Below are 13,712 nucleotides of genomic sequence, written 5' to 3'. Positions count from 1 at the left end.
AGCCTAAGACCCAACTACTACTTTAGCTTTATAAAGATTACTTTGTATGTGTATGTGAAAATACCCCGTATGTAGCAGAGCATGTGCAGTGCTGGCTGAAGGTAAGACGTTCATGTTCTGTTCCCATACAGATTTCCTGTGGGTGTTTAGGTCACTAGTGAAGGGCTGTTGGGCAGACCACAGTTAAGTGTTGGTCTTGCTTGGATGGCGTTCTATTAGCTGGGGAAGCAGTGACTGAGCACAACCCTAGCCTCCAGATGTCCTCTGCATTAAGCAAATTAAGACATGTTCAGGAATTGAAAGGGAGGAGAATTGGTTTGTGTGCCTCATTCAAGGACACATTCTAAAACACTTATCTTTGGAATCCTTTTATCACTAAGCTTTTTATATAATAGTTTTTTTTATATTCTTAATGCATTGTAAACATGGTTTTGGTGTATTTGTTCTAACTACCTCGCCTGGTTTAGTAGGAAAACACAGGTACCAAATTACTTCCTTCTGCAACTGTTCTTCAGCAACTGAGACTGAATCCCAGGTGCCATGACATAACTATTACGAGTGCTACTCATTCCATGTGTCACACCCCACTGTGAGGAGTCTCAACTGCTAATAATAAAAAGTTAGCAAACTATTTACAAACCTGAAGGCTGACTTACCCATGGTGTTATGTCCAATTCACTAACATTCAACACTTCATCCTTTCCTTAAATTGCTAAGGTTCCCGAAACACACAATACTCTTGGTAATGTATACCTTAATTTTAAAAATCACTATAATACTACCTTTCAAGACACTTTGGGAAAGAAACAACGAATGAGTGAGGGAATGAAACTGATCACAGAATTCAGTGTCCAAAGGAATTTACACTTTTACAACTTTGTTTCATTTGAAATAACTCTGGCCAAGCTAAACAGTTTCTTGTATTTTAAATGGATGCTTGACCGCTTAGGGTTATTAGCTTCATCTGACTCTTCAGCCGAGCTCTAGTACGGACGACGTCACAAGTTGTTAATCCCTCTTTTTCTTATTTTCTTATTTCTTATTTTTCCTTATTTTTATTATTAAATATCCTCCATTTCTAAAAATAAGCAACCACAGCTTGTTTACACATATGCAAAATTAAACCACAGTATATTAGAGACACAATAATAAGTATAATCAAGTATGTTCTTATTGATCACAATTTATTGTAAAGTCATGAAAGGCCAGCAACAGTCAGTCTGGACAATACTTGATTGCACCCAGTTGATGGGATGGAGACAGCAGCACTGAGTCACATGGGTTAGATAAGGCAGAGGACGGGCAGCTACTGGACGGTGATATTAACCATGCAACAACAACAACAGGTGCGCAATAAACGTCACTGCTAAATCTTGGGCTGAAAAGGCAAGGGATAAAATGGATTTCAGCCAAGAGTTTATAAGAATTAATGCAAAATGAGATTTTAAAGAATGTCTTGAAGCTACCTTTATACAAGGTAGCACCCAAACGTAATTTTCTGTAGTCTTAAGATTGATGATGCACAAGTGGCTTGGTTCTGTTCTCGTTCTCTTTAGCTCAAGATTATAGAAATGTTCAACCGAAAAAAAAAAAAAAAAACACATTTATTTCACACCTAGGCATAAATAGCTAAGTTGAAGATTACTGTTCACTCTCTTCTTCCATTATTTCAACTCTCCGAGGCCCATAAAGTAGAACATAAGCAATGTGCCAGTCTCCACCACCAGACAGCCGCAGAATATCTTCTGGTGTTACAATGCTGACTTTATCATCATCAAATTTGATCCATTCATCTAAATTAAGAAGATACACACCATTATTTTCAAGTGCAAAAGGAACTGATTTGAGATGTACAATACTCCAGACTATGAACAGTTCTCTGAACGTGGCCTACATGCAGGTTCAAGATGATTTCAAGAGTTCCATGACATCACAGCTATCTCAGTACTACTACTAGTGCACGATCTAGCATTCTCTACCCTCACTGTTTCCAGCACACTCTGCAGTTCTCCAAAGCTTCATGATGTATGCCAATTTAAGTATGAACACAGACAAATACAAAAGGACAAAATGTAAATCCATAACACTTCATGATTTTCCCCCCTTAACACTGAGAAGGGACTAGGGAGTTTACTCAGTCAGTGACATGCCTGTCACACAAATAAAAACCTGAGTTTTGATCGTCAGACAAAAGCTGCGTGTGATAGCTCCTGTTTGTGTCCCAAGTGCTGAGGGCTAGGGAAAGCACCAGTTACCTGGGCTCACTGACTAGCCAGTCAGCTTAACCTAGCTCTAGGCTCATGGAGAAACTCTCAAGAAAATGCTAATGGGAGATAATCCAACATGGACTTCTGGCCTATATACACATGTACCCATACACACGTACACACAGACTAGGCAATTGTTTTTCATTTTTAAAAGGCATGAATTTCACAAACAAAAACACCCACATGCTATCAAGTTTGCAATAATAAAGTAGCAGTTAACAACTGTAATAAATAATACTCTTTACCTTGTTTTCTTTTCACCCATGATACATAATGACCTGAAGAACTAGATCTTCCCTGGTGAGTTAACACTGCTTGTAAGTCATAGTAGCCACAATTATTGGAGCCAATATCTTAAAGAGAAGGGATTCAATTAAGACAGGCAACAAATAGACATGTTCTCTTCTGAAAGTAACTTTTATCAAGTTAATATTGGAGAAGCACTGCTCTACTGGACTCCATTAAATATTACTGTGCAGAGCTACAATTAAGTACCACTTTATTTAGGTTATATTAAGGAAATTTATTTTTCAAGGAGCCTGAATTTAAGCCAAGAATAGAAATAACCTTGAGACCACCCTTAGCTACATGGTGAATTCCATACCATTCTGGACGAGAGAGAGAGGAGGGGGGGAGAGGAGAATGAGCAAACATGCACAAGCATGGTATCTGACTAAAGATAAATGGTAGAATATGCAATCTAACTGAAATGAATACAATCAAACTAAGGCATCCACTTACCATCAGCAAATGAAAAGGGTTCATACTTAATCTCTTTTGGAGGACTATTCTTGTCATTCTAAGGAGAAAAATCCTCATTTTAAATTGTGATATTAGAAATGAATACATTCTTGTTGAGTACTTAATTACATAAATATTTACACTCTACAAATCACTGAATCACAGACAACATAATGGTCTGCATTGTGAAATAATTAAGCAATAAACTATATTTACCACAAAAACTGTAAAGCTCTACTTTTGAATAATATGCAATATTATCACAGTATAGTAACATGTTGCCTGGATATATGGCTAATGTTAAGCCACTAAAATGTTAACATATCAGAGATAGAGCAGTGAAGTTCACGTACTCTAGAATAGTAAAAGAAAACAACTGCATGATTTTTTCCACATGCTGTTAACCAAACTTATTGGAAATAATCCATGTCTGTGAAGCTGCAGGAGCAATGTCTATCTCAAAACAAAACAAAAAAATAACCAGAACAAGAAGCTAAGTTTCTTCAAAGCCATGCCAGCTTCCATTGCAGCTAAAGTGAACAAAGGCTTACACTAAAAGCAGTGTGTTAACTAAAATGACAGTAAGAGTAAGAATTCAGTACTTCAACTCATCTTACTAATGGGGAAAAATTAAAAAGGCCTCAAATCAAATAAAAGTAACAAAAAACAGGAAACTCAACAGGGCCAGACCTTAAACTGATCAATAAAATTCGAAACCCTCAAGAAAGAGACAAATTATAATTAACAGTAAAGAAATGGACTAGATTTGGCCTACAGACATGAAAACAGTTAATAAAAAAAAAAAAATCACCTGGAACGACCTGCTACATCAAATTAGTCAATTGCATAAGAACAACAAATACATTGTGAAATAGATCACTCTAACAGTCTGCACTTGTCCTGTAGTTTCAGGAAACTGAGTCAGACCTTTGAAACCCAAGAAGTCTCCACACTGACTATGTCTACAATTACATCAAATAGAAAACAACTCTACCCAGTCTGTTTGAACAATAGAGAAAAAAAAAAGACAGTAGCTCAGGATGTAAGATCAACATGGACAAAGCAAGTGATGCCACTTGCAGAAGCATTAAAAAGTAAACTAGAGGGCACAAGTCTTGTCCTTATAAAGAAACTGTGGTAGTTATGTATGATACTGTGGCACATGCCTAAAATGTAAGCACTTTGGAGGTCTGGAGTCAGGAGGATCAGGAGTTCAAGCCAGCCTCAACTATCCCAGCTTATAAAACAAAAACACTGCAGTATGGCCAAAGAACAGATATACAAAGGATTGGAATAAAGTTGAAAACTTCATAAATACATTCACATCTATTGTCAACCAATTATCTACAAAGATGCCAGGATAATTCAATTGGCAAATGTTAGGTTTTATTTTTTGTTTGTATGTTTGTTTAATATCCTGGAGATCTGGAGAGTCATATGCAAAAGAATGGATCTGAACATCTTATCACATAGAAATTAAATAAAATACCTAAATAAAAAAACTATCAAACCCTTAAACTATTCTCTGCCATAAGGAGGATGAAGAGATAAAATTATACACTTTGAAAAAAATACTTGAACTCTGCATAGCTAAGGATTATAATCTACAACAGAATAAAAGTTTAACAGAGGATACACATGGCAACCAAAACATGAAAAACAGTCAATATCATTAAGATAGTACCACAAACTTATCCATCAGCTCAAATGAAAACTAGCAATAGCAAAGGCTGGTCAGAGTGTGAGTCAGTCAGGCACTGCTGACAGAATATAAAGCAGGTATATCATTTGGCACTTTCTTGACAAACTGGACATCTACCACCATGCAACACAGCAATTATACTTTTGGACATTCCTTTCAGAAAAATTAAACTACTGCTTACACTAATTTCTAAAAATAAACATTTAACCAGTTTTATTCATAAAAGACAACAACTGAAAAAAATGTGTCATTTAATAGAGGAATGGTTGGAATGGTTTAACTACAGAATACCCAGACAGGGAAATACTACTCAGGACTAAAACGTAACTACTGACTTACAAAACCCGGATGACTTCTGGAAATTATGAATTATGAATGAGGAGTCAATTCAAAAGTTTATGTCTAAAAACACTGGGAGTTTAATTTCATATAGTAGCTTTCTTGAAATTACAAAAGCATAGAAACATGATGAAGGAAATGGACTCAGGAAGATATATTCTGTACTTCCAATTAAAATGCCTCACAAGGAATATCATCACATATGAGAAATGCAGACTTCACTGAAATGTACATATGCTGTAAACTGCAGAGCTTTACCACAGCAGAGCCCTGCTTCTCGTACTACGTTAATGCATGTACAGCTATAAGAGCCCTGCATCAAGATATAGGCACCTCCTAACTGAAATGCAGGCTGATCATTTCAAAATAGTAACTCCTGGGCACTAAATGAAGATTTAAATGGCAGTGGTAAAAATACAGCAAAAGGAACCTACTGCATTTGGTTGCTGATTCACTTTTTTATCTTCTAGATCCTTGAATTTTGACCGAAAAGAGACCATTTTCTCTTGAAGTTCTGGTGTACAGAGTTCATACACATCCAACATAAGAGGAAATTTAACATCCTATAACAAACCAAAAGAAAAAAAAAATGCAAAAAGACAATTATTTAAAATATATATAACTTTCTTCTTTTTTAAGCAGGGTTTTTCTGTGTAGCCCTGGTTGCCCTGGAACTCAGAGATTTCCACCTGCCTCTCCCTCCCAAATTCTAGGATTAAAGGCGTGCGCCACCAATGCCAGGCCATATAACAGTTTCAAATAAAGTTGAAAATGAATCTGTGATGTCACAGTGGAACTAATGACATTGGGAATCAATAGTGCTGTAAGGCTGAGAGAAAACAGGAGGAAGAGTGAGGCATAGATCTAACCAAAACAAGTTATATGCATATTCAAAATTCCCAACACTGAAAAAAATTAAAGAATGATCTGATTCTAATTTTTATACAGTAACTACTTTTTATTATCTTTTCCCATTAAATAATCAAGTCCATATACATGACCACAGAAGCTGCACTTGTATGACAGAACAGTGATTCAGAAGTAACAGGTGAGATGCTATGCAAGTAATAGGTCCCAATATGGGGTATTTAAACTATTCACTGCTCTGCTGTGAAACAATTTTATACACAAACACTAAAACAGTTAAAGAGCATATTAATATAGTTAAAGTAAATAAAAATAAAGACCCAAGCTATATTTAACCTTCACCTATAACTATCAAAAAATGTTATGAATTTCAGCTCCAGAGGCTAGATTCATACACCTCTTCCAAAGAGTTAGGCTACACAGTATAACACAGTTCAAGGAATGTGGCTCTGTGATGTTTAAATGCAATTGCAGTGTGCTTACTGCATCTGTCCTCATTTCCAATCTAATCAAGGGCAGAATTTCTGGGGAGTGCAAGAACTAATAATTATCTGTGAATCTTTTGAAAAATATAAAATGCTGGCTCTAAGGCTTAGATGTTTGAGATTGCAGGTAACAAAATGGATAATACATAATTCCAATAAACTGTGGGCAAAGGATCACCTGTCTCATGTTCATCACCTCTAACTGCCTCAAAGCTATCCTTAATAGGATAAATAAATCTATTATGGTTAGGAATTGCCTTCAAATGATTATATTTAATATAAAGACTAAAATTCATTACTAACCTTAAGAACTTTGGCGTTCACAGATTCTTTCTCTTTATAAAAAAATCGAACCATTTGAATAGTTAGGTAAGCAGGTAGCCGGCTGATCTTGGACTAAGGAGAGAAATGAGAAAAATCTTTTATATCTAAGGCCATGTAAGGGTTTTGGAGTTTTGTTGTTGTTGTTGTTTTTTGTTTTGTTTTTTGAGGGGGCACATAAAAACAAAGATTAGATAAAATTAACTGGCACCCTTTCCCTTTTCTGCATATGTATGTAGTGTGGGTGAGCATTTGCATGCATGTTTACAAGTGTATAGGCACTTGTATATGTGCAAGAGCACATGTGTGAATATGCATGTGGAGTCACTGTTCCAACCAGCCAGCTCCATCCACAGCACCCTGGAATTAGAGACAGGAAGCCATGCCCACCCAGCTTTTTCATGAGTTCTGAGGCTCCAAATTCCAGGTCTCAGGCTTGCAGAGCAAGCAGTTTTCCTACTGAACCACCTCCTTCCCCTTGAACCCTTTCAATGAAATGGAACTCACTCTCAAAAGGAAATGTGTAACTTACAGATTTGATGTACAAAGCATTTCTCTGCAATGTTGGAGACTGTTTAGTAATTTCTTCCTGAAGTCGCTAAAAAAAGGCATTACAAACAATCAAACATCAGATTTAAAAAGTATTCCCTAAAACACAAAATCACATTTAAAAATAGCACTATAATAATACATCAGTGGATTTATCCCAATAAACAACAATTAGAATGATATACGAGGCTTTTTAAAAATAATTTGCTCAACCCTTATAAAGAATCATATACACTATTAAGAAGCCCTCTGAGAGGGTCAAGAACACTGACCACAGAATTAACTAAGCAAGGCTCATAAGGGCTCAAAGAGATTTGAAGTGACAATCAGAAAGCCTGACATGGGCCTGAGCTATACCTTCTATACATGTTTTGGTAGTGTAGCTTGGTGTTCTTGCAGGACTCAAAACAGTGGGAATGAGAGTGTCTCTGATTCATCTGCCTACTTTGGGACCTTTTTCTTCCTACTGGGTTGCCTTATCTAACCCTAATACTAGGGGAGGTATCTAGTCTTATTGCAACTTGATACGCCATGTTTGGTTGATATCCCTAGGAGGTCTGCCCTTTTCTGAAGAGAAATGGAGGAACAGGAGGTAGGGGAGTGAGAAATGGGAGTGGGGAATGGAATTGGAATGGGGGGACTACAGTTAGGATATACTATAGAAAAATAAATTAATGAAAAAAGGCTCTGAATACAATGGTGCTCTAAGTCAAGAAGGTATGCTGTTATGTTATTAAATAAGAAAGCCTTTTGTACCCTGTATCTATGAATTATCAGAATACTCACACTAGAAATTAAGAGAATGTAGGAAACCCTTGCTCTTCATGCATTATATATAAAAGCCTACCAGCATCAATTAGATTAATTTGTTATTTAACAAAGAAACCTTGTTAATCTAAGGCAGCAGTTCTCAACCTATGTACAACAACCCCTTTGGGGGATGAACAACCCATTCACAGGGATTGGACACCATATACCCTGCATATCAAATATTTACAAATGATTCTTAACAGAAGTAAAATTACAGTTATGAAGTAACAAAAATAATTTTATGGTTAGGGGTCAGCATAACATGACGAATTTTATTTAAAGGTCACAAATTAGGAAAGTTAAGAACCAGTGATCTAAGGAGTGTGAGAAATTCTTTAGGTATGATTTACTTCCTCTGGTCATATCCATCTCCATTTTCAGAGTGATGCAAAAATGACACAAATTAGTGCATGCTGAAAACCTAACAATCTAGCATATAGCAAATCAGTAATAAGGATCCTCTAATACTGCCACTGTGATAATATGCACACATATAAATTAGCAAAACCAAACACATATATAATTTAGTATCTTACAATTGTGTAACTTAAATCTGGTTTTTAAAAAAATTACCAATCACATTATAAAAGCAGTTCTCAAGGAATCACTGTGGAGCTTTAACATGTAACTATGCAAAGGTCAAAAATGGAGTAAAATGACTTAAAAAAAATCTAAACAAATAGCTATGTAGTGGCAGTACACGCCTTTATTCCCAGCACTGAGGAATCAGGCAGGTGGAGGCCAGCCCAATATACAGAGTAACTTCGAGGACAGCCAGGACTAAACAACCCCCCCCCCAAAAAAAAAAGAATAGAAAAAGGAAATTCAAACAAATAATAAAATCTTTAAAATTATAAAAAAAATAATTCAAAAATATGTTTTTCAATCAAGTATAGCTAAAAGCAGGTGTGGTGGTACACAGTAATTCCCAGCACTATGGAAGCTGAGCCAAAAGGACTGTGAGGTCCTGGGCTTGCACACACACACACACACACACACACACACACACACACACACACACACACACACACTAGCCGCTATCAACTGTCATCTAGGATTCCTAAGTATACCTTTGCTATAATTTTACAAAATTAACAAAACTGCCTACAGAATCCTTGCCACAACACTCAATTCTAACATTCACATTTTATTTCGTATATTCTCTAAATTGAATTCAGTAATGCTTGAAACTATGTTAATGTTTCATGAGATAAAAGCTCAACTGAAGTGTGACTCTCAAATACAAAGGTAACTCTTGGTCCCCAGAAAAGCTGTGCTTTACTGATGACACCATGAGCAATGGATTAGTAAACACTGAGCCACTCTCCTAGGGGAAACACTGGGTAGATTCCTGCAAAATTCAGGTCACCTTTCCATCAACCAATCAACAGAAAACCTATGGGGTGTTTCCATTTAAAGATACCTTACTTTACCTACAGTGTTGAACCTACATCATAGCATCCTAATTCACACTCAGGCCAAATGCATGTTCTTCTCCCTAAGACACAGTACAGCATCCTCACACTTAGGAGTGCTGTGTGCTCGGGGATAAATTCTAAACACCAAAATCACCAACAAAAATAAAGGAGCATCTCTGACTTTACAAATTACATTTTAGCCAAGAGGCATATCCACAAACATGGAACCCATGAATGAGGCTCAACCATGATCTCCTTACCAGTTTAAGCCCTGTGAACAGATACTTCACTTCCTGGTTAATGAAACAACTGAGCTGAAGTTGATTTTCCTTTCCTTTGGTGACCTCTTCTTCTTCAGACTCTGTACATTTCATGCTTTGCAAGTTAAGGAATGGCAAAATGGCAATTTGTTAATTAATCTTGAAAAAAATAAATTATCCTAGAGTTCTTAATAGTCATTTGTTGATTTATTCTAAATATTAGTCTCCCAATAACAATTCACTGCAACATACTTAAGAATGTTCATTTGCCCACAAGCTTATCAAAAATGAGTATGTGTTTAAGAGAAAAAGAACTCTTACAAAATATAAGTTGTCATGATTCTTATGTATCTTAATAATCCAAAGATAAGCAGAGATAATTCTCCAAATACCCTTAACTCAAGAAAACAAGTTCCTTGAATTCATGTACATTATTAATACACCAATTTCATGTAACTGAAACTTCTCTATAAGTTAGTGAGACACACAGATAAACATGTTAAGAAAAAAAATAATGAATATCCTTAAGATAGATATATTTATCTAAAGCTTAAAAATCCCTGAAAATTTTATTAATCTCTAATTCTCACTATTAAAAGCTTTTAGGCATAGAAACCTGAGGCCTTCAGCATCAAACAGCCAACTATGCTTTTTAGTGACAGTTCTTAAAAATTATGAATACCGCCAGGCAGTGGTGGTGCACACCTTTAATCCCAGCACTTGGGAGGCAGAGGCAAGCGGATTTCTGAGTTCAAGGCCAGCCTGGTCTACAGAGTGAGTTCCAGGACAGCCAGGGCTACACAGAGAAACTCTGTCTCAAAAAACAAAACAAAACAAAACAAAAAAACAAAATTATGAATACCATCTATACAAATCTTGGCTCAAAAAGGATACGTAGTTTCAAACTCAACACCAAAAAACTGATCAATTAAGCTTTTCTTTTTAGAAGGTGTCACTGCTGCTGCAGATGAAGAATCCGTCTGCAAATTGAAAAGAAAATTGTAGTTTTACTTTTTGTAGATTTCAACACAATCCAGTTTACTAATATATACTTAAGATTTTTAAATGAGACTTTTGTATTTCTTTCTGATTCAAACATATTACCAAAAGATTAAACATGTAGACAAACATTAATGTTTAAAATGTAAACAAACATGTTTAGAAATAGACCAAAATACAAGTCCTCAAATTCTAAGTACAGGTTGAGCATCTAAAGTACTGCAGAAGATACTTTTTTTTAAAGATATATATATGTATGTATATATGAGTACTGTGCATGTATGCCTACATGACAGAAGAGGCCATCAGATCTTATTACAGATGGTTGTGAGCCACCATGTGATTTCTGGGAATTAAATTCAGAACCTCTGGACTAGTATCCAGTGCCCTTAACTGCTGAGCCATCTCCCCAGTCTGATACCTACCTATTAAGATGGACTGATTTAAAGGCTTTCAGAGGAAAAGACAAAAAGAAAATTAAAACAAAACACAAAGTTGCTGCTGTTAGATCTGGTGCTATGTGTTGTAATGGTAAATAAAATCTGTACCTGCCAGGGAATTCTCTTGTTTACAAGCTTTTGTTGTGCAAACCATGTTCCTTGATTTAAAACAATTGGTTACATAAAATTGACTACAGCCAATGACTGGAGGAATAAGAAGTAGGTGGGTTTTTAGTTACCTGGTTAGCGGTAGAGAAGAGAGGGGAGTGAGGAGAGGCCAGGTGGAGAAGGAGGAAGAACAAGGGGAGAAGAGGAAGTCACCATGAGGGGAGATGGACCATAAGCACATGACCAGGAAAAATAGAGTATTTAGGGCACAGTGCTGGGGAGGCAGTCAGGCCAGCAGTTAGAAAAGTAGATTAGGGGTGACCCCCAGTAATTGTCAAAACCAAGTAAAATAATCATAGTCTGAGTCTTGTTTATTTGTAAGCCAGTCGGAGATAAGCTTATAACACACTTCGCTTACCTCTCTACCAGAATCATCCTCTATGGCTTCTAGTTTCTGTTGCAGGACTCTCATCATTTGTATCCAGCACTCGTTAGCATCCTGTGATGTAAAATGAAACTCTCTCAAACTATTGCTTTCTCAGGGAAGGAAGATAATTTCTTCTTTAAAAATCTTCAAGCAGATCTGGGTGTGATGATGCACACCTACAATCCTACACTTAGGAAGCAGAAGTAGAAGGAGTGCCACAAATTCAAGGCTGTTCGATCTACATATAATCCCAGGCCAGTTGGGGTTATATGTAGATCACACAGCAAAACCCTGCCTGTCTCAAAACAACCCTGCCTGTCTCAAAACAAACACTACTGTTAACTGGACACAGCAATGCACATCTTACATCAGCACTCAGAACGCAGGAAGATAGCCATCAATTTGAGACCAGCCTAAGTTACAAACATCTAAATTGGAAGTCAGACTAGGTTACATAGCAAGACTGTCTCAACAGGTAAGGTATAAAACACCAGCTGCCAAACTTGATAACCCGAGTTTGATCCTTGAAATCCACAGGGTAGAAAGGAAAACTGATCACTGACCACAGAACACTGTCCTTTAACCTCCATATACGCACAGTGACACACATATCCCAAGCACACACACACACACTTCAGACAAAATGAACAAAAATACAATTCCAATTTTTCTAAAATTTTTAAATATTTATCTGTGTGCATGTTCCTGAATGTATGGATGCCACAAAAGACCTTAGATCCCTGGAACTGGAGCTGAGAACCACCTGATTTGAGTACCCAAACCTGGGTTCTCTGAAGAGCAGCAAGCACTCTCAACCACTGGGCCATACCTTCAGTCCCTTAACTGTTGTTCAGTCATCCACAAAAAATAGATACTTTAGCCAAACTGGTATAAGATTTTTCAAAAAGTAAAGAATTTCAGAAGAATCATCCACAGATTTTGTGCTAATTGCACTACACTACTGTAGATATTTCAAAATATTAGTAAATACAAAAGGTCCTGGTAGTGAATACACATACATAAGAATATAAATTTACATGTAGGGACTGGAGCTAGAGAAAGGGTGAAAGCTCAAGAAGATCTGGGGAAGGGAGCTACAGAGTGCTGAGACCTAAGAGACCCACCATCACATAAACGACAGTCAAGGACAAGACCAAAACACTACAAAGAGAGGGTTTTCATACATTTAAGGAAGAGAAAGGAGCCACAGGCTGGAGAAAGATGAGCAAGGAAGAAAATGCGTGATCAAATCAAAGGCATCAAAGGGATTTAGACTGGGGCAGAAAATCCCTCACAGTGATTACTTTATTGGTACCAAAAAAGAACAAATCTCTAACATTCATTTTGCTTCAGGTGTATGTGTGCATGTATAAGTGTATGACACATACGTAAGTGTCTGCAGAGAACACAACAGCATGTTTTCCTGTAGCTGTACTTAAGATTAGTTGTGTGCGACCCAATATGAGTGCTAGGAATAAAACTTGGGTCTTATGGAAGAGCAACAAATGCTCATAAATTTAATAAAAAAGGGGGGAGGGTATTGGTGAAGAGTCATCTATCTATTCAAACCCAAATCCCACGTATTTTAGTTTATCTATTTTGATAGGGGGTAGAAATCAAACCCAGATATTCATTTATGCAAAGGAAATGCCTAATCATTTAGCTATATCCCTCCTTGTATTTGAATGTTTAAAAGGATATTAAAAGAATGTTAAAAGGCCTGTCTGACAAAATATACAGGGATTAGAAACAATACCAAGATGACCAGCTAAGACTATAGACACACTCTAGACATAAGATACTGATATGAACAAGAGCAGACTGATACCTGTGTTTCCAAATATACTCCAATTACTATACTGAGTGCAGAAAACCTTGGATTATAGAGACGACTAAGTGTGAGAAATCCTTGCTGTCCAAGCATAAGGACCTGAGCCTGAATGCCCAGAACCCATGTCAAAGTCAGACCTGCAGCTTGA

The 13,712-nt window shown here is 36.7% G+C and overlaps 1 protein-coding gene across 2 annotated transcripts in view; it reads right to left on the bottom strand.

Annotated features, from left to right (window-relative positions):
• Positions 1-1,173: 1,173 nt before the first annotated feature.
• The window catches only part of Usp14 (ubiquitin specific peptidase 14), a 34,861-nt gene continuing 22,322 nt past the window's right edge, over positions 1,174-13,712 (bottom strand). For both annotated transcript variants that reach the window (XM_034517763.2, XM_034517764.2), the window contains 9 exons: positions 11,725-11,805; positions 10,654-10,739; positions 9,760-9,874; positions 7,255-7,320; positions 6,705-6,797; positions 5,484-5,612; positions 3,009-3,066; positions 2,513-2,620; positions 1,174-1,793 (listed from right to left, as the gene is read on the bottom strand). In XM_034517763.2, the coding sequence (XP_034373654.1) occupies positions 1,642-1,793; positions 2,513-2,620; positions 3,009-3,066; positions 5,484-5,612; positions 6,705-6,797; positions 7,255-7,320; positions 9,760-9,874; positions 10,654-10,739; positions 11,725-11,805 (888 nt within the window). In that variant the 3' untranslated portion in view covers positions 1,174-1,641. The remainder of the gene's footprint in view (positions 1,794-2,512; positions 2,621-3,008; positions 3,067-5,483; positions 5,613-6,704; positions 6,798-7,254; positions 7,321-9,759; positions 9,875-10,653; positions 10,740-11,724; positions 11,806-13,712) is intronic.

Source organism: Arvicanthis niloticus, chromosome 14 (genome assembly GCF_011762505.2).
Source record: "Arvicanthis niloticus isolate mArvNil1 chromosome 14, mArvNil1.pat.X, whole genome shotgun sequence".
Lineage (NCBI taxonomy): Eukaryota > Metazoa > Chordata > Mammalia > Rodentia > Muridae > Arvicanthis > Arvicanthis niloticus.
This window is presented reverse-complemented; position numbering and strand designations above follow the sequence as displayed.